This window comes from Phocoena sinus, chromosome 8 (assembly GCF_008692025.1).
Source record: "Phocoena sinus isolate mPhoSin1 chromosome 8, mPhoSin1.pri, whole genome shotgun sequence".
Taxonomy (NCBI): Eukaryota; Metazoa; Chordata; class Mammalia; order Artiodactyla; family Phocoenidae; genus Phocoena; species Phocoena sinus.
The window spans coordinates 26661948-26687983 of NC_045770.1; the positions used below are offsets into that span (position 1 = coordinate 26661948).

The 26036-nt window shown below is 34.9% G+C and overlaps 1 protein-coding gene across 5 annotated transcripts in view; it reads right to left on the bottom strand.

Annotated features, from left to right (window-relative positions):
- The window catches only part of GRIA4 (glutamate ionotropic receptor AMPA type subunit 4), a 520825-nt gene that overhangs the window by 61643 nt on the left and 433146 nt on the right, over nt 1–26036 (bottom strand). For 4 of the 5 annotated variants that reach the window (XR_004351085.1, XM_032640086.1, XM_032640084.1 and 1 more), the window contains 4 exons: nt 24236–24403; nt 15359–15463; nt 9885–9995; nt 2033–2239 (listed from right to left, as the gene is read on the bottom strand). Coding sequence is in view for 4 of the 5 variants with exons in the window: in XM_032640086.1 (XP_032495977.1) it covers nt 2033–2239; nt 9885–9995; nt 15359–15463; nt 24236–24403 (591 nt within the window). In the remaining variant the exon portion in view is untranslated. Of the gene's footprint in view, nt 1–2032; nt 2240–7363; nt 8558–9884; nt 9996–15358; nt 15464–24235; nt 24404–26036 lie in introns of those variants that run through there. The other variant, XM_032640087.1, reaches the window with a different exon arrangement.

Genomic DNA, 26036 nt, shown 5'->3' on the forward strand with positions numbered 1-26036 from the left:
TAAAAAAAAATGGATTCAAAGTTAATCATTTTGCTGGCTTTGTTGAGTATAAGAATATAGATGGAGTTTTATTTAGGGCCCTGCAAACTGGGATTTCATGTAAGTATTAGCAGTAAAAAGAAAAAAAAAGTAGTTGAGAAACAAGTAAAGACTTTGCAGACACCAGAATGGAAAATATCAAATCTGTGGAAAGTGTATGAGACATGGAAAAAGATTCCTTTTGGGAAAAAACTGGACAACTCAAGTGGCAAAGATCAGATTATTTAAACCCTAGCAGGCTGGCTGATGAATGAATAAGCATTAATAACCATTATGTTATCTTCTCTCTCTGAGAACTGCCTGACTTTGGGACTTTCTGTGCCTGTGACACAAGTACTACTGATACAAATTTTTGGTGTTAATTATGTTACTCTCTTCATATCACCTGTTTTCATTATTTAAACAATATTCTCCCAATAAAACGTGGTCAGAACCCTTGCCAAGGGGTGAGCCTGGGCTGCCAAATTGGTAAGGACTCCAGAGGAGAGATATGTAACAAATGTCTTAGAAAGTAACTCTGGTTAGTTATCTGGTCCATAATTAATTGGTAATCCAAGAATGAGTTTCTGAGATCAAATACTCAATAGTGTCTTCTAAAGGATATGAATTAGTGTAGTTCTAACATTTAGGTTAATGTTCACATTTAAAGTCTAAAAGTTTAAAATATTACCAATGGACACATGCTTTAGGAACCCTTTTTCTTTGGGACTTAAAACTCAATATCAAACTGTTGATGAGCCCTGTGATAAAGTACTTTTTGATTTTTTAAAACTGCGAATTTAGTTTTCCTCACTTAGGGCACCTAACTAGTCAGCAGTTCTTTCAAATGAATATAAAACTAACTAATTGCTCTTTAATGTCAAACAATTTCTTCTTGCTGCTGAGGTTATAGCTACCATACTGGACTGTGTGGAGAATGTTCATTGCTTCACGGTCTGAAAAGCAGGATGCAGAATCACAAAACTATTGAATTGCAGTTCTGGCTCGGAAAGTGAACCCCTCTATATATTTCAGTTATGCTCTAACTTGTTCTACCTTTATTCTTTCCTGGCGAAGGATGACTCTTGTGTAATTCTTTATTTTTAAAGGGGTCTTGTGAGAATTAATCAGACAATGTGTTTTGAAGGTGAAATTTGTGAAATATGAATTAGCTTATAGAAAGTTTCAGAATACATTTCAAGTGTATGTGACTTATTGGTTACTTGATGAATAGAGCTTACTGTGAGCTCTAGGTTTGTTTTCTGGACTTTGGAAATATCATACCTTCACTAGCATTTGATAACTGTTGGCTTGATTTTAACACTTTGCAGTGGAACCTGAAGAGACCGATCTTGTTCTGGTTCAGGCAGGAACATCTACATTGAATTTGCCCTTGGCTTTCAATATATACACTCAATATCTTGTGAACTCAAAGGGAAGGGCATGACATGATTTCATGTGAAGCCCATTATGGAATAAATTCTAGCTTTTGTGTTTTGTTGTGTAGGAAAAAATGATGTTGTTGCATTAAGTTTAAATTTACTGTGTTCAGCAGAGTTGTAAGAACTTCACATTATTGGTGAATACTTTAATATATGTTAAAATAGTTTACTGATTGCTTCACCAATAACTTAAAATATATTTACCAGTAAATACAACCAACAGGGATATAAGTAACTCTCAAAATAGTTCTCAAAACAACATGTCTATGGTATAGCAGCATCAGGCTTAAGAGAATAATCATGGCAGATACTGAAGTCAGTGTTATTTTTTATAAAATAGGACATTGTATTCTGAATTTTTATCTTTTTGAAATTATCAAGTATTAGTTTCTCCCATTGTTTGGAAATTGCATTATTAATGAAATAGAGAAACATTTGACATCGTATATGCTTCTTTGAATGTAACTGCAAATTTAAAAGACAACAGTAGACATTTAAAAATTGATATGTGCCCACATGAAAAAAAACTTCAGGTTTATGTAAGTAAATTTTCAATAGATTGATTTGCTTACCCCATAAACAAGTTCCCCTACCATCCCATTCCAGATTTTTGTGTCTGCATCCCTTGCTCCATATTTTCCATCAGGGACAATGGCAATTTTATACTTGATACCAATATGTTTTGCAATTTCAGATGCCAAATCTACACAGTATCCTTCATACTTGTCATTTCCTTCAAACATTTCATGATTTTTCTTGTACATAACATATGGGGATTCCTATAATGAGAGAAGTAGAACTGTAAGGGAGAAATTATAAAACATTCAAAAATTTTATGCAACTTTTCAGTTTCAGAATTTAACAAAATATTATGTTTAGTATTAGTACACACACTGATTTTGTGTGGCAAGAAATTGATAGTAAAACAGATGAATGTATAAATGTGCTTAGAAGTATATTAAGTTGCTTTACATTGGATACTAAAAATTAAATCTTTAAAATAATTTTCTCTTGAGTGATTATTACATACCTAGCACTGTGACTGTGATAGGAAAAATATACATTAATAATAGACTAGAGAAGCATAAATTATCATTTATGGCAATGAAATGACTATTTCCAAAGTATCTCATGACCTGAAGACTATTTAGGAGTCAGCTTCGTGTAATAAAAGACTCATTCAAAGTCACAGTTCTCCGTATTCTGCATCTTATTTAACCACATTCAACTGAGACTTTCTTTAGGAAAAGAGCTCTATCATTCTTCTTTGCTCTTTAGCATTTAGCAATATGTCTTTCTCAGAACAGGCATTATTAGCAAGTTCAAAGAAGAAATGAATTAGTAGTTTTTAAAATTTTATATACTAATTTACATTAAATTGGCTTTCCTAAAATTGTCCTATATTTTGGCTTTAATTAGGGCTGTGTTCCATGAATTTTTATTCTATTATAAAATATGTTTCCAATGGAAACTAATAATTTTTCCCCAATTGTGACTATCACACACTTCAAGTAATATTCCCATTTAGTTTCTGAAGCAAGTAAGACAAAATAGCATGAAGAATTATTGTGAAAATCCTTATAAAATGAAAAAGATTACTGTTAACTAATAATAACTGAACAGTTTTCAGTACACATACACACACACACACACACACACACCTCTAAACCAAACCATTTAAAGTCTGTGAAACTAAAGAGACATGTTAGCAAAAAAGCACTTGATTTTATAAATAAAACCTAATGCCACCAACTCAAAGATAGGCCTGGCGAACACGCAGTACGTACAGAACTCCTGGTCACACTTCAGATTTTTTAATCATTTGCAGACAAGGAGTGACCACTTTTGACCACAGTGTCATTGAAGTAATGATTCATATTTTATAAAATTGTACTGTGACATTTAGTAATTTTAATACAAATCTTTTCTTTTCTCCCAGAAATCTGTAGTTGGGAAAGTTGAACTTGCTCTTAAAATTCTGGATTAGAAGGTAATTTACTTTGTATTACATGGCAGTCTACACTAATTCTGATTTTGTTTTTAAGTACTTTGTAAATGTAGAAACTATTTCTAAAAACTTAATAAAACTGTACATTACATGATATATGATTCTCTCATAGAGATGCCTAAATAACTCTACTGTGGGAAATTGTATAGCATTGCTCCTTGTATTGTTTTCTTAAATCCTGCCTTAGGTAGACACAGCCAAGTGACCCAGAAGTCTCTCACTTCTTCCTTGAATTTGATGAATATTCTAACACTGGACTTGGGTAAAGAAAGTTTCTCCACCAACAAAATAAAGGCCGCTAATTGTCTCTTTAGATAGATGAAAATTATTTGTTTACTTACAGAAAATATTCTCCAAATATGAAGCATTTTTCAAATTATGAATGTGGTTATGAAAATCGGTGAGTTGTTGCAATATACTGTTAACTTCTAAGCTATGCCTTGGAATATTAGTAGTTAAAATGAACTAATCCTTTCATTATTTCTTGAAATAGCTAGTTAAAATATGGAAGAATATGTATAAAAAAGCAAGAATCACACCTTTGCAAAATGCTTAACATTCTAATTGAAATGGCTGTTAGTATAACAAATAAGAGGTTTTCAAAAGGAATATTGCTAAGGTTCACATTTGGTACTAAGGTTGATAAATTCTAAAGTGTCTGAAATATTTGAACACATGAATTTTAGCCCTCAAATATGTATACTACCATATTAGCTTGTGTACAGAAGTTTTTCTAGCTAGTATTATCATCTAATTTGCAAAATCCCCTGTACATTATATAGTGAACAATTTGCATCATTCAAAGCTGCATTTTTAGTATTTACTTAAATATTTGTTAAACACCCACTGTGTGCCAGGCAGCTTGCTGGGAACTAGGGGTACACAAATAAATAAAATATCCCCTTCGTCCTCTTGTGATTAAGGTTAAATTCTTTTTAATGAAGGTAAAGGAGTGAGAGTGGTAGGGGACAATAATAAAATATAGTAGTAAAAAATAATATTAGCCCTCACTTATTTAGTGCTTACTCTGTGTCAGTTACAGAGTTCTAAGTTCTTAATTGTTCTTTAATTATGCTCTTTTATTTACTTTTCACACTGCCATTTTGAGGTAGGCATTTCCCATTTTGCAGATGGAAAATTTAAGCTTAGGTTCAACAAATTGCTCAATTTCACAGAACTAGCAGGAGTGAGAGTTGAACCTATATTTTGAAATATCTGGACATTTTTGAAGCTATTGTTGCATCTGTCAAAATATATGCAACCATTTGAGATTTCATATGATTTAACAAGCAAGATGACAAGATTAGATAAATGAATTTCTATATTTTTAGTGAATGAAATTCTCTATATGAAATCTTGAGTAAACGATGTAGATAAAATCTTTCCATATTTCCTCATCGTGTCTGGTACTCAATAAATATAAGGCATTCAATAAATATAAAGCTCTCCTTGTCTATCAGTGCTTCCTAAATAAGAATATCATGGAAAAGTAATTGTATTGGAACTTCTTATTCAGATCTTCAAAAGGAAAGTAAATATTGACAAGTTCCAGGTCACCTCTTCTGAAACAGGTACATGAATATATAAATACATGTATATATAAATACAAATTTATTTAGTGTTTTCATCTTTTTCAGTTTCCTTTTTGGATAGCAGGGGCACGTCAGGTCTTTGTTTTCCTGACAAACGAACCAATAAAGGCTAGAGAAACCTTCAGCTTACTGAAGATGTTGATTAGAACAAACAAGGGCATGTTTGTTTGCACAAACAAGAGCATGCATAATTGTTGATATTCAGATATTGGTGCATGGAAATTAAGAGAAATAAGATGATCACACTCAGGAAGATGGAAGAACAAAGGGAGAGAATTGCTAGGCATTTCTTGCAGGAAACCTCTCATAGTTGCTCAGCTCTTCCCAATTTCTTTGAGTGTGTCTCATTTTCCTTTTCTTCCACATCAACTCCAAATTAGCAGCAAATCCTCAACACTTTCCCAATCTCTTCATTTGCCCCATCTTGAATCTGATAATTTATCCACAAGTAGCCCTTCAAACACTGCATACTTGAGGAGATTCAATACAAAGTTTGGGGGCTACTACAGGTGAAGAAAATACCAAATCTTTTCAATATAATAAAAAATAAGTTATAGCCAATCATTAAGTGGTATTTGTGGGCCGTTTTTGTTACGCAACCTTATGGAGCCCCAGGTGTTCAACTGTGAATAAAAATGGAACATAATCTATCATCTTTGTTATCATCTACTTTGTTCTGTGGGACAATAATTCCTTAGAAGTTATTTGAAATGCACTACTTCTTAGTGACTATGAGTTTATTACCACAATTTCCATAAGGCATAGTGTTCTACATCTGCTCTGCAATTTCAGGAAAGAAATCAATCTCTGTTTAAAACTACTACATTAGGGTTTGCTTATGAAAATGTTTGTGTAAATGAATTAAGATGATTTTCAATCAGTAAAGTATCATTTTCCTATTGAGGAAATTCTTGTTTGTATTTAGCAAAAGTAAAACTATTGAAATATATATATTTATTAGAAAAGCTTTAAGATTTTCTAAACATCACAAATATAATCATTAAAATTGCTACTTGAAAATAGTTAAAATAATAAAATCAGTAGCATCAAAAAAAGTTATTTGCTATGTGGATATTTGTTTTTCTCCAAAGATCTTAATGTAGATAATTCTTAAAAGTGAATATTAAAATGTTATTATTCAATACATAAAAATGAGTAAATTTAATGGTGGCACAGTTTTAAACTTATTGAAAATAACTTATTTAAAAACATTGAGTTATAAGCTCTTTGGAGGCAGGTGTATGTATGGGGAAGATTAATATCTGGTACAGGAAGAAAATAAAAGTATCTATTTTCTGTATCGGTATATACATATATGTGTATATAAATATGTATGTGTATATTGTATACACACATGCATCTATGTATAGTGCATTTACAAAATTCTACATAGAGAAGATAAAATATCAAACAACGCATAAAAAGTATAAGAAATATTCCTGGAAGGACTAAGTGGTATAAGTAAAATTGCTTTAAGGTTTATAATGTAATTCTGACTCTATGGTGAATAAATTTGGATTTTATGGAAAAATTTCCAAAAGGATTGTTATGTTCCTATGATGGCAAGAAGCACATTCTTACTTTAGTAATGCATCATCAGCCTCTTCAGTGGTAAAGATCTGGGGAAAAATGGGCTTGGCTGAAATATAACTGCATCATCTCTCTTTTTCCAGAGAGTTCAGCCAAAGAAAGTAGTGAGATTACAGAAGAAATCACCACTACGATGTCTACTGCAAACTGCCTTTTCCTCAATTGCTGCACTTACCCAAACCACATGGCACAGATTTAGCTTCCTTAGGTTGGTTATTTTGAATGTAAAATAACCAGTGGTTTAATACAGTTAAACCACTGTATGGTTACAGTCTCATAAATTTTGCAAATTTTTAGTCACTAAGACTTAGAAAAAATGAAGAGCATCTGAATCTAAAACTTTAGACCCTTCAACTTTGTAGTCATGATTCTCATGTGATGATATTGTCAATTTTACTTTTATTTAGATTTAGTTAAGTTATATTCAGTATGACTATATTCAGGAAGAATAGATTAGTCATTAAAATGAAGATCACATGTAGATATAAAACAAATAGATTTCAGAAATTCAAAAAGCTAAAGACACTTTTTATTTAAGAATGATATCTACTATACTTATTTATCATGTTTCTTGTCTGCTTTCTCTCACTAGAATGAAAGTTCAATTGAGAGTGCAGGATTTTTGTCTGTTTTGTTGGCTAACATATCCCCGGGCTTATAACTGTGCCTAGCAAATAGCAGACGCTTAATAAATATTTATGAATGAATAAATGAATTTCTCAATCAACTTTATTTAACAGTATCATATACTATTACAGTGTATCAACATGTAAATAACAATATACACAAAGGAAAAACAAATGGGAGAACAGCAAGGCCATATCAATTTCGATCAAAATGAGTGAGTTCCAGTGCCACAACACTCTCAGCCTTCTTTTGTGTCTAGATATCTGTCTTGCACATAGTTTAATATCTAACCAATTCCATTGCTGTTGGAAGTTTTCAGCTGAATTCGAGGGGTTATTATACACTGGTGCCAATATCTCATTCATTTATAAGGAAGAATATTTCTTTCAAAATGAATGAGATGATGGAGATGTCATAGGTCCTGGAATATCATTTTCAACAAAAGCAAATATAAGGAAGGATTCTAGCTTTTTTTTTTTTTTTGAATTATTGAAGTTGCAAAGGTCAGAGGCATTATTTATATGGAGACTACATTTTTATACAGAAGACAGATACTAGTATTGCACTATTTTGATTGCAAAAATATTGGTGATATCACTGTCAAAGAACAGATAACTTTACAGAATAGTCGTTATGTATGTAGGAAACAATTGGATTCTTCAGTAATTTGTACTTATTTTTTGACAGCATGCTTCCTGAAAAACAGCCATGCTTGCAAAACTAATTCAATATTTTGGTTTTAAGAATTATATCTCCAGCTCCTTTAATAACAGAAAAAAAGGAGATTCTCTACATTATATTTATAATGCACATTAAAACACTTTATTTCACATATAACAGGCAAAATTTCAAAAAATCTTTAAAGAAAACAACTACGTGTATTCAGAAAAGAAGGACGCAAATTCACAGATATTTACTTTTAGAAAATCTACGCTTGGAATTAGAAGTATGATATTTCCATCATTTACATACAATGACCTCATTTCCAGATATGGGAATGGATACATCAGAATTAAGCAACTCTTTTTCAACATCTATTTTCTTGAAAAAGATGAGGATTAATTCTTCTTTTGTTTTAGTATCTCAGAAAAGTCACAGAACTTAAAAACTTTTTTTCTGGTTGTCCAGAGTTGGTCATCCAAGAAGAATCCCACATGAAAAATTAGCTTAAATTTACTACACAGGAGAACAAGACTTGAGCTTTAGTTAGGAATGGTCGAACAGCGTGGAGCTCATTTCTTTCTTGATCAATTCCTTAAAATAGGATTCTTCATCAGAGGCTGAAAAGAGGAGGACTGAACTGAAGTATGACTTTCCATTACTGTCTTTTTTAGGAATGTATATATATATGTATATTATATATATACATACATATATATATTTAAGTCCCATGCAAATATTACACAATTGAGTTAGAAGATATATATTTTGCATTCTTACACAAAAACTGCTGTTGGTTGGTTTGCATTCTAAAATTACAAACTTCCAACTAAGTCTTGGCAGATTAACATTAAGTTTCTAGCTGGTGGCAACACTGATAAAATTAACTGCAACATTATGAAAGCTTTTCTCTGGCATTTTCATGCTTTGACCTCCATGTCAAAATTTTGGAAATAACTTGACATTACTAAAAGCATAAAATTAAAATTACACAAGCTAAAGACTAAATTACATAAAATACTTCCACTTTATTTAGAGTAAGGGCTTCAAAAGTAGTTAAAAATGTGTTCTGCCTAATGAGACAGTGAGCTGAGGATATATAACTTTAAATTAGATAGAAAAGGTTACCGATTGTTGATCTCCTTTGACTAGCATTGACTCTAAAAAGCATGTTTGAATTTAGAAGAGAAAAATATGAGGCATCATATTATTTAAAAGATAAGTTCACGAGAATCTCTTTGAAAAAGCAGCCTTAAAATTTAGAGTATTTTTCATTTTATGATGGGAATGAATGAATATCATTTTTCTTAATTCCTAGGAGAATTCCAATACATTTTATTGTGTATTTGTCACAGGTCAATGAGAAAAATAATCGGTATAAAAACCCATTTATGCATTAAAAATAAATATAAAATAAATTTATTCTAAAGCATAGTTGTGTAAAACATACTCATTAAAATCTTCACATTCATACCTCCACTATTATAAACAGACAATGCAAATCATTATTAAATGGATAAAGTACCTGAAAATTATAATTTTAAACACTATTAACGATTATTACATTGGTGTTTTAAAAACATAATAACAACGATATGATGTTTACTACTGGATATTTTTATGTGATTAGTTGTTGATCTTTTTCATTTATTCTTTTGTCCTTTGAAATCTTAGCATTTCATACATTTCCAACTAGAGAGCTTCAATTTTTAACATCTGAGCAGTTTTCCAAGAACAGCAATGCAACAAAAGAATACAAATAAAAGTACTAAAAGTACTCAAAGTTCAAGACAAACTTATTCAAAGCCTCGATAGACTTTTGTGGATCAGAACACCCATGCCACCATCACTAAGATGCAGCTTTCATCCTCCCTGTTCACTGTAGCTGGGGAATTAAAATTGCCTGTGGACAAAATGGAACATCATAAAGCACAAACCAAAACTTACCATAATAGTGGTTACAACGACTGTTCTGTTCTCAATAGCTGCTGTGTCATTGCCAAGAGTGGGCATATCTTGAATTAAGACTAATTTATCCATATCATTCCAGTACCCAACCTGCAAATACAGAAAATTATTGAAAACACATTTTAGAAGAGTTTTCTTTAGTTCTTATCAGAGCAATGAGAGGTATTAATAAGTAAGCAAACAAATTTATAAAGCACACAGTAATGTGTTTGGAAGTTTTCTTAATTGATAATGAGCCAGTTTTCCTGATGCTAATGATACTGCCTAGTTATACATTTGGCAAATTTGCAATTTACAATCATGGAGTAGCCAAGACATTGAGAATGGATGAGTTCAAAAAAGAAGGTGGAAAAAAAAAAAAAAAAAAAAAAAGAAGGTGGATACAGATGGAATACCATTTGTGTTGATCCTCTTGTAGTGAGATTGATTGGCACCTTCTGTAACTAATTTACATGATTTTATCAATAATGTTACAGGTTTTATGGTAAAGGGAAGAGTCAGATTTACATAGGGTACACATACAAGATGTTTTCAAGAAAAAAGACTTGTGTATTTTTAAAGCAATATGGAAATAGTTTTTGGTTTCACATAACCTAGCCACTAGTCTCACCATTTTTAAATGCTAAATACATCAGATGTTAATATTAATGATTACTTAATATTTTCACTTTTGAAATTTTTTCACTTTAAATCCTTATATTACTTCTCATTTAGATGTGGAACAAACTCCTTTCCATAAAATATATGAAGTAATTAGTTAAACACTTTACAAAGTAACTAAATGGGGTCCTAAAGGAAATTTAGGGTTCTTTTTATCATGCAGACCACTAAGTAATACTAATGGCTACCACTTCTTGCCTGCTTCCTCTCTGGCAGACATTGTAATGAATGCTGTTTAAAAAATATATGCATCTTAAAGTTTATACACATAGCAAATGTAAAGGTAGGTGCAATTACCAGTCCATATACTTTGCTATTATGCTACATAAACTCCCAAAATGGGTGTTCGTTTAATGCTTGCCAAACTTCTTTCTTGAATTTCTGGATGCAGTTGATAAAACTCATATTTCCAATAAAATGTATGTAATTGCTCACTGGTCTGTAATCACTATTTGTCCCAATATGTTTTGAAAGTCTCTCTTGCTTCCTCCAAGTTCTTAACTCTCATGTTAGTATTTGTGAACATTTTAAAATAAAGTAAGCATTAGCATATCAGAAATAGACACTATATTATTCACAAATATTCAATAACAGAATAGACATAAAAAAGAATTTTCATTAATATGGTTTGCTATATTGCTTAGTTTGATCCAAAATTATGAGTATAAATCAATTCAGCAATTATTTTCAATTGCCCATTTGAATTTATTTATAGCTAATATTTATTTAATGAGTCAGTGAAAAATTTAATTAAAACAAAACAAGTATGACTCTGAGACCTATCCTCTCTTCAATTCCTACATGTACTTAAAAAATAACTTAAAAACCATAGTTGCTTCCTGTTAGTTTTCCTTTCCACATGACAGTTATACAACCTAAAAATAGGTTTCACAGTTTAGTACTCCGTTAAGATGCAGCCACCTTCCAGATCTCAGCACCCCATTTTCTGGGAAAGCAATTTTTCTTTATCAATTAGTTCCCACAACAGAAAAACTACAGATCTGGGACACATTCTGGAGAGTCTTCGGATGTTGACAAGACCTTGATATTTTGCAGTTAAGAACAACCTGTGTGTTCATGACTATCTCCCCCCACCCAAAGATAAATGATTTAGAAGTACTGGCAAATTAAAATAATAGGCAAAATTTCACCCAACTGTATCTATTTGCCTTATATCTGCTTGAAATTCTGGTGAAAAAGAAAACCATGGTTTGTGATATGGAGCCATGGTTTGTGCATAGATCTCATGTGGGCCATGGACTTTTTGGGAAGTAGGACAGTATGGGGTGAACAGTAATATAAGGGTCAATTCTTAAAGAAAGGAATATTAAAGTTTGTACCTAGAACTTCATATGAGATAGAGTTTTTCTCTCCAACTTTTCACAACATTTTACAATTTACTAGGGACACTTCCCATGCCTGATCTCATTTAATTAGACAGGGAAAGAGGCACTTTTTTCCTAGAGACAGAAATTCGGTGAAAAATAATTTTGTAATATTAAAGCAAAACCATGGAAGCATTTAAATTGCTAACTGGCAGGAAATGTCAGAGAAGTATTTGTCTTCTTTGGATTCCTAAAGGTGAATTGTGCACAAATATAACCATAATATAATATATGAGTAAATATCTCCATATTTATGGTGGACTTTGCCTGCAATGTAGGGATTATGTAGAGATTGAGGGGCTATGAGAAGCCCCTGTTCTACTCAAAGTTGGTTCCTGGGAGAGCTGATTTGACCAGACCTGTCCTGAAAGATATGGCTTAATTCTCATACCAGCCCTCAAGGGAAAAGTTATGGGCCCTGGTACTGATAATATTTTGTAACAGTTAAGAGAGTAGCTTTGAAGCTAGATGAGCCTTAGTCTCCACCCCAGCTCCATCTCTTTCTAGTTTAACATCCCTGAGCAGGTTACTTAGTTTCTCTGAGCCTTATTTTCTCTTCTATAAAATGAGAAAAATACATCTTACTTTCAGGTTGCTGTAAGGATTAAATATTAAAATGCACATCAGTTTCCCTTTACTGTGTCTGGTGTATAACCTGCTCTCAATAAATACAATTTTTATGATTAAGAATTCCTGAAACCACACAAGCCTGGTTTTAGAGCATTCTTGAGAGATCACTGGAATGGCAAGAAGATTCCACCATACTTAGGAGCTGAGACTTCAGAAAGAGCTTTGTGGCTTCTGCTTAATGAGACTCTCACTCACTTTCCCTGTTACGGAAGTCAGACAAACTGATGGGTTAACTCTCTGATCTATTTTCAAAGACAGCTCTCTTACTGGCAAGTGTTCAATTTAAAAGAATGGTTGCTCGCTTTTCAGACGTATTGCCAAGTCTCACCAGCAGAGTGTTTCTCATGGTAGTTCAGTTTTAAGTTTAATATTCCTGACAGAGTGCTCAAGAAAAACAAAGATGGATGAGTCTACACCATTTCACATTTCATATTTCTTTTAAGAGTCTTAGACAAATGTCAGCTGAGTGTGAAGATGTACCATTCCTCACTTTTCCAACTTCTTCTTTAACTTTCTCCTCTAAAAACCTTAATTTTTGTTACCATCATGTTTCAATAGGCCATGAAAAGATTCAGTGCCGTAAGTAGCCCACCTGATGTTACCACTAGTTACCACCAGCTTCCTTTTTCCATTATTTCTTTTATAAAGAGATCATTTTACTTTTTGTACTTACTGTTTTGTGAAATATGGAATTGTCTTTTGCATTTTAGAAAGGTTCTACTTAAATGGCTAATTTTGCAGAGTCTGGTTTGTGGCAGGCTGGTCACCAGTTAGCCAATGATTTTAAGGACTTATGGAATATTCTGTCTGCTCCACAGCTAGCAGAGGGACTTTGCTTAAAATGGGCTTGTTTCTTGTTGCTGGCTGTGTGCTGAGAGTGGGTAAAATTGGTGTTTACATGGAACCTCCTAACTTTCTTCTTGGGAGCATGTCAGTCCCTTTCTTCGGGTAGTACCCTTAAAAGAGCCCATTATACAGCTTGGCTTTCAAGCTGTCATTCCATCTCTTGCCCTTACCTGATCTGGATCAGATAGGCTCCTGCTTACCCTATATTAGCTGGCAGCCTGCACTAAAGGAGATGCCACTAAAAGGCTGAAAAGCTAGAGATGGTTTGCATGGCAGCTCCAAATCTCTCCTCACACATATGCAGAAGCACATGCTACGACAGACTGGAGCAAAACACAGCTTGGAAAGTCTTTGCCATCTTCCATGTATGACTTCAATTATCCTGCGTCCAGCCTATCCTCAGGTTCTTGCCTCTACTATTTCTACCTATCCAAACTAACTTCATGACTAACTTTAAATCTCCCCCGTGCAGCCTTCTTTGATTTGCTTTCCTCCAGCTGGAAGTGATCTCTTCCTCTTTAGACTTTCCACATGCTTTCTCTTTAACTGTCGTATGGAACTTACTATATTCTATGCTACTAGAAAATAAACTCCTTTACAGCAGAGTTTACTCAGGCAGGATACTAGGTAGAAAGATTCTGGAGTCAGACATATCTGAATTAAAAATCTTTGTTTTCTCACTTGTAGGCCTTAGACAAGTAACCATAGCCTATTGCACTGTAACTTTCTCACTAGAAAAAAGGAGATAATTGTACTCTGTTACAGGCTTATTGTGAGGATTAAATTACACCAAGTCCAGTGGTTGGGACATAGCAGGCATTTCATAAATTGTAACTATCATTATTATACTAACAAAGGAAAGTATATTGGGGAAAGTTTTTTTAAACAGCCAAGTGTTGAAACAAATAATTTTTAGATAAGGTAAGTTGAGCATGTCTTTCCTTGAGCATCCTAGCTAATGCTAGAGAAAAGAATGTTAAAAAATTATATGTGTTAAGTATAAAATGTTTATAGCCAATTGCTGTGGTGGAATTATATTGTTCCATTATATAAAGTACTTTTTGAACATTGGGAAAACTATGCTTAGTCACATCATAAGAAGACTTGCAGAGTTACCTTCTGAAATCCGAAAGTCTTTCATCATCAGCTTCCTAAACAACCTCCCTGGCTCCTCAGTTGATGTTCCTAGGTGTTTCTCTCCCTCTTCAACCTAACAATAATCTTAACAATATTATCTTCCATCTCCTCTTTTCTTTGCTCATTTGAATGTTTACTTGCTTATTTCAGGAACATTTAGCCTGTTCTAAATATGCCCTTTAGAAGTAGTCTTCTTTGTTGTCTCTCTAATAGTTTCATAAATGACTACATGGAAGTGAGTAAGTCTCTTACCTACATTGTGTGCTTTCCTGGAGAGTACATTATGGGTTCTGTGGGATTTTTTTGCTAAGCCTTTAAAAATATTGCTTCTATTTTGGATAAATATGTAAACAACGTGTAAATTAGTTCATTTCAGCTTTGTTACACCACTAAATATCAGTCATAGAACACAAGAATTTATTTCAGCATGAATTATCAAGAAAGTATTATTTGTCAGTGTAGTTGACCCTTAATCAACACAGGTTTGAACTGCTCAGGTCCACTTTTACACGGATTCTTTTCATAGTAAATACTACAGTACTATACAATCTGTGGTTGGTTGAATCCTCAGATGCGGAACTGCAGCTATGGAGGAACCACATATATGGAGGGCCCTCTAAAATTTAGACCTGGATTTTTGACTGTGTGGAGGGTCAGAGCCCCTAGCTCCCACTTTGTTCAAGGGTCAACCATATTCACAATTTTTAACAAATGTAGACTATCCAGCTACCTTTCACCTATAAGGCTTTAAAAATGTCAAATGAAAACTAAGAAAACAGTTGAAGTGTGGCTCACCTTTCTAGGTCCTGTGCTCTTTAGCTCAAACACATCCATTGTGTAATTGACCCTACGTCCATAGTGGTCAAACTGAACATTTCCTGTCAGCCCTTGAATTTGAACCTATGAATGAAAAAGAAAATCCACACATGTAATCACTTGCCATTTTAATTACAGAAATCTTGACTTCATCTGCTAGGCTTATGACTACACATGGGTATGGAACTATAAATTACAAGCAACTCACTAAAAAACCATGGGATATTTGAGCTACTGGGATAGAATCTGAAAGAGGAATATCAAAGTAATATATAAGCAATTCTGTTATGTGTTTGGGAGATGAACATGTTTTATTTATTTATTTTTTATTATGAAGTTCCCATTGTAACTAATGGGAATACTCCCTCAATATTGAAATATTGTTTATAGGAATGGAAATATGGTTTGTTTTATAGTTACTTTTCTGTTTTATCTGCATATCCACATAACAGATTAAATAGCCCTGATAACCACATCGGATCATATTTCTCCTCGCTAATATTAAAATTAAGATATAAGAAATCCAGAAAAATAAACATATTTTTGAAAATATTCAAGTGTACTTTATTTCAAATTTCCTTTTAATTCATTTATACTTAACTTACGTTCTGAACCCATGGCATTTCAGAACATTTAAGATGTAAGACTAAAAATACAGACATATCACATTAATCACTTGAAAAATGGTGTTAGTATTAACTATAAAAGACTAAAATAAACAAACAATCCAAGGTTACAGGCAATTTAAAGATCTACTGAGAAGAGACCTTCAAGATGGTGGAGGAGTAAGACGTGGAGATCAACTTTCTCCCCACAAATACATTAGAAATACATCTACATGTGGAATAACTCCTACAGAACACCTACTGAATGCTGGCAGAAGACCTCAGACTTCCCAAAGGCAAGAAACTCCCCCATGTAACTGGGTAGGACAAAAGAAAAAGGAAAAAACAGAGACAAAAGAATAGGGACAGGACCTGCACCTCTGGGAGGGAGCCGTGCAGGAGGAAAACATTCCACACACCAGGAAGCCCCTTCACTGTCGGAGATGGGGGGTGGCGGGATGGAAGCTTTGGAGCCACTGAGGAGAGCACAGCAACAGGAGTGCAGAGGTCAAAGCAGAGAGATTCCCACACAGAGGATCAGTGCCGACCAGCACTCTCCAACCTGAGAGGCCTGTCTGCTCACCTACCAGGGCGAGTGGGGTCTGGGAGCTGAGGATCTGGCTTTGGAGGCCAGATCCCAGGGAGAGGACTGGGGTTGGTTGCATGAACACAGCCTGAAGGGGGCTAGTGCACCACAGCTAGCTGGGCGGGAGTCTGGGAAAATGTCTGGAACTGCCTAAGAGGCAAGAGAACATTGTTTCGGGGTGCACAAGGAGAGGGGTTTCAGAACACTGCCTAAACAAGCTCCAGAGATGGGCACGAGCCACAGCTATCAGAGCAGACACCAGAAATGGGCATGAAATGCTAAGGCTACTGCAGCAGCCAACAAGAAGCCTGTGTGCAAGCACAGGTCACTATCCACACCTCCCCTTCTGGAGCCTGTTCAGCTCACCACTTCCGGGGTCCCGTGATCCAGGGACAACTTCCCCAGGAGAACACATGGCACACCTCACACTGTTGCAATGTCATGCCGGCCTCTGCTGCTGCAGGCTGGCCCCGCATTCCGTACCCCTCCCTCCACCCAGCCTGAGTGAGCCAGAGCCCCGAGTCAGCTGCTTCTTTAACCCCATCCTGTCTGAGCAAAGAACAGACGCCCTCTGGTGACCTACACGCAGAGGCAGGGCCAAATCCAAAGCTGAACCCCAGGAGCTGTGCAAACAAAGAAGAGAAAAGGAAATTTCACCCAACAGCCTCAGGAGCAGCGGATTATATCTCCATAATCAATTTCATGTACCCTGCATCTCTGGAATACCTGAATAGACAACAAATATTCCCAAAATTGAGGTGGTGGACTTTGGGAGCAACTGCAGACTTGGGGTTTGCTTTCTGCATCTAATTTGTTTCTGGTCTTCTGTTTATCTTAGTTTAGTATTTAGAGTTTATTATCATTGGTAGATTTGTTTATTGATTTGGTTGCTCTCTTCCTCTTATTATTATTTTTTTTTTTGCGGTACACGGGCCTCTCACCGTTGTGGCCTCTCCCATTGCGGAGCACAGGCCCCGGACGCGCAGGCTCAGCGGCCATGGCCCACGGGCCCAGCCGCTCCGCGGCACGTGGGATCCCCCCGGACCGGGGCACGAACCCGTGTCCCCTGCATCGGCAGGCGGACGCTCAACCACTGCGCCACCAGGGAAGCCCTCTTCCTCTTATTTTTTAATGGTTGCTCTCTTCCTCGTTTATATACATATATATATATTTCCTTTTTCTCTTTTGTGAGTGTGTATGACTATGGTTCTGTGTGTGATTTTGTCTGTAGAGCTTTGATTTTACCATTTGTTCTAGGGTTCTGTCTGTCCTTTTTTTTTTTTTTTTTGTACAGTTTTTAGCATTTGTTATAATTAGTGGATTTGTTTTTTGGTTTGGTTGCTCTCTTCTTTCTTTCTTTATTATTACTTTTTAATTTTTAATAATTCTTTAAAATTTTATTTTAATAACATTATTTTATATTTTTCCTTCTTTCTTTCTTTTTCCTCCCTTTTCTTCTGAGCCATATAGCTGACAGGATATTTGTGCTCTGGCTGGGTGTCAGGCCTGTGGCTCTGAGATGGGAGAGCCGAATTCAGGACATTGGCCCACCAGAGACCTCCCAGCGCCATGTAATATCAAACAGCAAAAGTTCTCCCAGAGATCTCCATCTCAATGCTAAGACACAGCTCCACTCAACGACCAGCAAGCTACAGTGCTGGACACCCTATGCCAAACAAGTAGCAAGACAGGAACACCACACCACCTATTAGCAGAGAGGCTGCCTGAAATCATAATAAGGTCACAGACACCCTACAACAAACAACCAGAAGCAGACTTGCCCACCTGAAAGACAAGATCCAGCCTCATCTACCAGAACACAGGCAGCAGTCCACTCTACCAGGAAGCCTACACAGCCCACTGAACAAACCTCACCCACTGGGAAAGGACACCAAAAACTATGGGAACTATGAACCTGCAGCCTGTGAAAAGGAGAACCCATCAGAGGAAGTTAAGCAAAACGAGAAGACAGAGGAATACACAGCAGAGGAAGGAGCAAGGTAAATACTCACCAGACTAAACAAATGAAGATGAAATAGGCAGTCTACCTGAAAAAGAATTCAGAGTAATGGTAGAAAAGATGATACAATATCTTGGAAATAGAATGGAGAAAATAAAGAAAAAAATTTAACAAGGACCTAGAAGAACTAAAAAGCAAACAAACAATGATGAACAAAACAATAAATGAAATTAAAAATTCTCTAGAAGCAAACAATAGCAGAATAACTGAGGCTGAAGAACGGATAAGTGACCTGGAAGATAAAATAATGGAAATAACTATTGCAGAGCAGAATAAAGAAAAAAGAATGAAAAAAAATGAGGACAACAATTGTCTCAGAGACCTTTGGGACAACATTTAATGCACCAACCTTCGAATTATAGGGGTCCCAGAAGAAGAATTGAAAAAGAAAGGGACTGAGAAAATAGTTGAATAGATTATAGTTGAAAACATCCCTAATATGGGAAAGGAAATAGTCAATCAAGTCCAGGAAGCAGAGAGAGTCCCATACAGGATAAATCCAAGGAGAAAAAGCCAAGACACATATTAATCAAACTATAAAAAATTAAATACAAAGAAAAAATATTACAAGCAGCAAGTGAAAAATGACAAATAACATACAAGGGAATCCCCATAAAGGTAACAGCTGATCTTTAAGCAGAAACTCTTCAAGCCAGAGGGAGTGGCAAGACATATTTAAAGTGATGAAAGGGAAAAACCTACAACCAAGATCACTTTATCTAGCAAGGATCTCATTCAGGTTTGATGGAGAAATTAAAACCTTTAGAGACCAGCAAAAGCTAAGAGAATTTAGCACCACCAAATCAGCTCTACAACAAATGCTAAAGGAACTTCTCTAGGCAGGAAACACAAAAGAAGGAAAAGACCTACAATAACAAACTCAAAACAATTGAGAAAATGGTAATAGGAACATATATATGGATAACTACCTTAAATGTAAATGGATTAAAAGCTCCAACCAAAAGACATAGGCTGGCTGAATGGATACAAAAACAAGACCCATATATATGCTGTCTACAAGAGACCCACTTCAGACCTAGGGACACATACAGACTGAAAGTGAGGGGATGGAGAAATATATTCCATGCAAATGGAAATCAAAAGAAAGCTGGAGTAGCAATACTCATATCAGATAAAATAGACTTTAAAATAAAGAATGTTACAAGAGACAAGGAAGGACACTACAAAATGAGCAAGAGATTAATCCAAGAAGATATAACAATTATAAATATATATGCACCCACCATAGGAGTACCTCAATACATAAGGCAAATGCTAACAGCTATAAAACAGAAAATCGACAGTAACACAATAATAGTATGGGACTTTAACAACTCACTTACACCAATGGACAGATCACCCACACAGAAAATTAATAAGGAAATACAAGCTTTAAGTGACAAAATAGACCAGTTAGATTTAATTGATATTTATAGGTCATTCCATCCGAAAACAGCAGATTACATTTTCTCTTCAAATGGTCATTCTCCAGGGTAGATCATATCTTAAGTCACAAATCAAGCCTTGGTAAATTTAAGAAAATTGAAATCATACCAAGTATCTTTCCCGAAACAACACTATGAGACTATCAATTACAGGAAACACTATCAATTACAGGAAAAAAATCAGTAAAAAATAAAAATACATGGAGGTTAAACAATACGCTACTAAATAACCAAGTGATAACTGAAGAAAACAAAGAGGGAATCAGAAAATACCTAGAAACAAATGACAGTGAAAACACAATGACGCAAAACCTATGGGATGCAGCAAAAGCAGTTCTAAGAGGGAAGTTTACACCAATATAATCCTACCTCAAGAAACATCTCAAATAAACAATCTAAACTTACACCTAAAGCAATTAGAGAAAAAAGAACAAAACAAACCACAGAGTTAGCAGAAGGAAAGAAATCATAAAGAACAGATCAGAAATAAATGGAAAAGAAATGAAGGAAACGATAGCAAAGATCAATAAAACTAAAAGCTGGTTGTTTGAGAAGATAAACAAAATTGATAAACCATTAGCCAGACTCATCAAGAAAAAAAGGGAGAAGACTCAAATTCATAGAATTAGAATTGAAAAAGGAGAAGTAACAACTGACACTAGAGGAAAACAAAGGATCATGAGATATTACTACAAGCAACTATATGCCAATAAAATGGACAACTTGGAAGAAATGAACAAATCTTAGAAAAGCACAACCTTCTGAGATTGAACTGGGAAGAAATAGAAAATATAAACAGACTTATCACAAGCACTGAAATTGAGACTGTGATTAAAAATCTTTCAACAAACAAAAGTCCAGGGCCAGATGGCTTCACAGGTGAATTCTATCAAACATTTAGAGAAGAGTTAACACCTACCCTTTTCAAACTCTTCCAAAATATAGCAGAGGGAGGAATACTCCCAAACTCATTCTACGAGGCCACCATCACCCTGATACCAAAACCAGACAAGGCTATCACAAAGAAAGAATATTAGAGGCCAATATCACTGATGAACATAGATGCACAAATCCTTAACAAAATACTAACAAACAGAATCCAACAGCACATGAAAAGGATCATACACCATAATCAAGTGGGGTTTATCTAGGAATGCAAGGATTCTTCAATATATACAAATAAATCAATGTGATATACCATATTAACAAATTGAACTAGAAAAACCGTATTATCATCCAAAAGATGCAGAAAAAGCTTTTGACAAAATTCAACACCCATTTATGATAAAAACTCTCCAGGAAGTAGGCATAGAGGGAACTTACCTCAACATAATAGAGGCCATATGTGACAAACCCACAGCCAACATCATTCTCAATGGTGAAAAACTGAAACCATTTCCTCTAAGATCAGGAACAAGACAAGGTTGTCCACTCTCACCCCTATTATTCAACATAGTTTTGGAAGTTTTAGCCACAGCAATCAGAGAAGATAAAGAAATAAAAGGAATCCAAATTGGAAAAGAAGAAATAAAGCTGTCACTGTTTGCAGATAACATGATACTATACATAGAGAATCCTAAAGATGCTACCAGAAAACTACTAGTAATAATAATTAATTAATAATAATTAATGCACAGAAATCTCTTGTATTCCTATACACTAATGATGAAAAGTCTGAAAGAGAGATTAAGGAAATACTACTATTTACCACTGCAACAAAAAGAATAAAATACGTAGGAATAAACCTACCTAGGGAGACAAAAGACCTGTATGCAGAAAATTATGTGACACTGATGAAAGAAATTTAAAATGATGCAAACAGATTGAGAGATAGACCTTGTTATTGGACTGGAAGAATCAACATTGTGAAAGTGACTATACTACCCAAAGCAATCTACAGATTCAATGCAATCCCTATCAAAGTACCAATGACATTTGTCACAGAATTAGAACATAAAATTTCACAATTTGTATGGAAATACAAAAGACCCTGAATAGCCAAAGCAATCTTGAGAAAGAAGAACAGAGCTGGAAGAATCATGCTCCTGGTGTTCAGACTATACTACAAAGCTATAATAATCAAGACAGTATGGTAATGGCACAGAAACAGAAATATAGATCAATGGAACAGGATAGAAAGCCCAGAGGTAAACCCACGCACATATGGTCACCTTATCTTCGATAAAGGAGGCAAGAATATATAATGGAGAAAAGACAGTCTCTTCAATAAGTGGTTCTGGGAAAACTGGACAGCTACATGTAAAAGAATGAAATTAGAACATTCTTAACATCATACACAAAAATAAACTCAAAATGGATTAAAGACCTAAATGTAAGGCCAGACAGTATAAAACTCTTAGAGGAAAACATAGGCAGAACACTCTATGACATAAGTCACAGAAAGATCCTTTTTGACCCACCTCCTAGAGAAAGGGAAATAAAAATAAACAAATGGGGCCTAATGAAACTTAAAAGCTTTTGCACAGAAAAGGAAACCACAAACAAGATGAAAAGACAACTCTCAGAATGGGAGAAAATATTTGCAAATGAAGCAACTGACAAAGGATTAATCTCCAAAATTTACAAGCAGCTCATGCAGCTCAATATGAAAAAAACAAAGAACTCAATCCAAAAATGGGCAGAAGACATAAATAGACATTTCTCCAAAGAACATATACAGATTGCCAACAAACATATGAAAGGATGCTCAACATCACTAATCATTAGAGAAATGCAAATCAAAACTACAATGAGGTATCGCATCACACCAGTCAGAATGGCCATGATCAAAAAACCTACAAACAATAAATGGTGAAGAAGGTGTGGTGAAAAGGGAACCCTCCTGCACTGTTGGTGGGACTGTAAATTGACACAGCCACTATGGAGAACAGTATGGAATTTCCTCAAAATCTAAAAATAGAACTATCATACTACCCAGCAATCCCACTACTGGGCACATACCCTGAGAAAACCATAATTCAAAAAGAGTGATGTACCACAATGTTTATTGCAATACTATTTACAATAGCCAGGACATGGAAGCAACCTAAGTGTCCATCGACAGATGAATGGATAAAGAAGATGTGGCACTTATATACAATGGAATATTGCTCAACCATAAAAAGAAATGAATTTGAGTTATTTGTGGTGAGGTAGATGGACCTAGATTCTGTCATACAGAGTGAAGTAAGTCAGAAAGAGAATAACAAGTACCATATGCTAACGCATATATGTGGAATCTAAAAAACAAATGGTTCTGAAGAACCTAGGGGTAGGACAGGAATAAAGATGTAGACGTAGAGAATGGACTTGAGGACACAGGGAGGAGGAAAGGTAAGCTGGGACAAAGTGAGAGAGTGGCATGGACATATATACACTATCAAATGTAAAATACATAGCTAGTGGGAAACAGCTGCATAGCACAGGGAGATCAGCTTGGTGCTTTGTGACCACATGAAGCAGTGGGATAGGGAGGATGGGAGGGAGATGCAAGAGGGAGGAGATATGGGGATATATGTATATGTATAGCTGATTCACTTTGTTATAAAGCAGAAACTATCACATTATTGGAAAGCAATTATACCCCAATAAAGATGTTAAAAAAAGTAAATAAAGATTTACTGAGGTAGTCAGTGGATTAGTAGATTAATAGTGTTTGCCAGTGTTTGAGGTTCTTCCTCATTCTTGGCCCATGGTAGGCTTGTACTTCTTGCACCCTTTTTGGTTAGCTAGGTCTATGTGACTCTTTCTGACAAATGAGTTGTAAACAGATGTGATGAGTGCCAGAGCATTTAATTGCCAATTAGAAAACTGCCCACAACCCTTTGCCCTTTGTAGCATTCAAGATGGTAGCTGCTATGTCAGCTTGGATCCTTGAGTGATTATAATAAACAAAGTGCCCTTACTAATCTGGTGTTTGTGAGTGAGAAATACTCTTTTGATGTTTTAAGCCACTGAGACTTGGGGTTGTTTATTACTGTGGCATAACCAACTTATCCTGGCTAAGCATCTACATATAATATAAACATCAGTTTTCTATCCAGTATCCTATTTAGAAATGTCTCAGAATGAAAATGGTTCAATATAATAAAATGGCAATTGTAATATATATTATTCACAGATAGGTTATTCTGTTTTCTTGAATACGCCATTAAAAAATGTTTGTGAAATAAATTGAATGTAAATAAAATTGTGAGTTACCTGTTTGAGCGTCCTCTCCATGTCAATCCCCTGGCCCCATGGAGCAGCAGGATTTGCCAGACAATCCCCAGCATTTCCTCTCCTGGAAATATCAATTTTCTGTCTCCTAAGACTTCGGAATGTTTCAGCCATCACAAGGACTCCATCATAAGTCAGAGCAGATGTATACTAACAAAATGAAAGTAATTATAATGGTAAATGTTAAATTCTTATCAATCACCGGAATTGGGGACTAGTCTGGGGACTCTGTTTGTTTATGACATAAAGTACCATGCTGCCAGAAGGGCAGTTAAATTACTGATAATTAATTGCCTCTAGCTTCAGAAATTTCTATTATTGCTTTATTACAAAGACTGTATATCAATTCTTAACACTGTGGTTTTAAAAGGAGAAAACACACTCTGAAAAATAGAAATTCTAATGCACAATTTTCCATCAGTTGGGAGAAGCAAGGCCTCTAGGTGTGGTCTTTTAGTTGTGTCCAAGTGAAACAGCTAAAGTATAAAAAAAAAAAGACTAAATGCCGTAATCTCTTGTTGTGTTTGAACCCCTGGAGGGCTGGAATGTCTTACTCTTTCCTCCTCCAAATGCCCATCAGGAGTCCCTGAGATTTAATATATGTTTATTGACCTGGAGTATATAACTCTGTCCAGTTTCTCAGAAGAATGAGTGGGAATGTTTACTGTTACTCAGATATAGAATGCCAGAAATAACATCTATTTATTTAACAAGTGTGTATACACATGGCTAAATAAACACAAGTATTGTTATGTCCATGCCTGTTGAGTGTGCTCAGGAAGGTTAAGTCATTTCTCTAAGTTTTTATCGTAACTTAGGATACAGTGGAGAAATGAAGTATAGGTCATCTGCTTTCTGATGATTGTCCCATGCTTCTCTTTGAGAAAAGACAAAACTCTCAGGAAAAGATTATTAAGGTTAGGAGAGGAAATGAGGAAAATCTCGAAGAAAATGTGATTTGTTTAAGCTGAAAATAAAAAGAACAGGGAACAGTTGTAAAGTTTGACTAGAAAATTCCTAAACATATGAAACATATGGAACAATTCTCTTGAAGTGTGGCAGAGCATCAACTGCTAGTCATAACAAAAAAATACATTATCTCTTTCAGGAATTCCATATGGTCAATTCTATATGACTAACACATTCTAAGCCTATACAAGAGGTACTTTTGTGCTATGGAATGTGGAAAATGATCCTGAATTGCTGCTTATAAATTAATAAAAATCGTTTGAAATTTAAATCATAGAAAGTAAACTTAGGCAATATACCTGCTAAGCATAGCAGTCAGCGATCCTGGGAAGAGAAGGACTAAAACATGGATAAGATAAAGAATATAAATTCTAACAAAGAACCTTTCAATGGCAGAGAATCTAATTAAAGCTTCATCAGAAAGATTTATATGTGACTTATAAATTATAAGCCCTGCTATATATTCTTCAAGGACATGACAAAATAGGCTTAATGATAAGCATACACCCTCATATTTGGAATGGGATGGTCGAAGGAAATTAAGATACTTAACCAAGGTACTCAGCCAAAAATGGACAAATCTCCTCCACTGCCTGGAGCAACATATCTTTGAGTAGAGAAAGCCATCAAATCATCTTTCTGGATGGCAAGAAAATAAAAACAAGTAATAAAGTAGAACTTATCAAAGATATAAAGGGCAAGAGAAAATATGCAATGCTAGCATTTTAGGATCTAGGAGAAGAAAAGAAAACTATTGTTGCTTTTCTAATAAGAAGAAAGAAGCTGAGAGATATGACTCCAAAAAAGCAAAAGC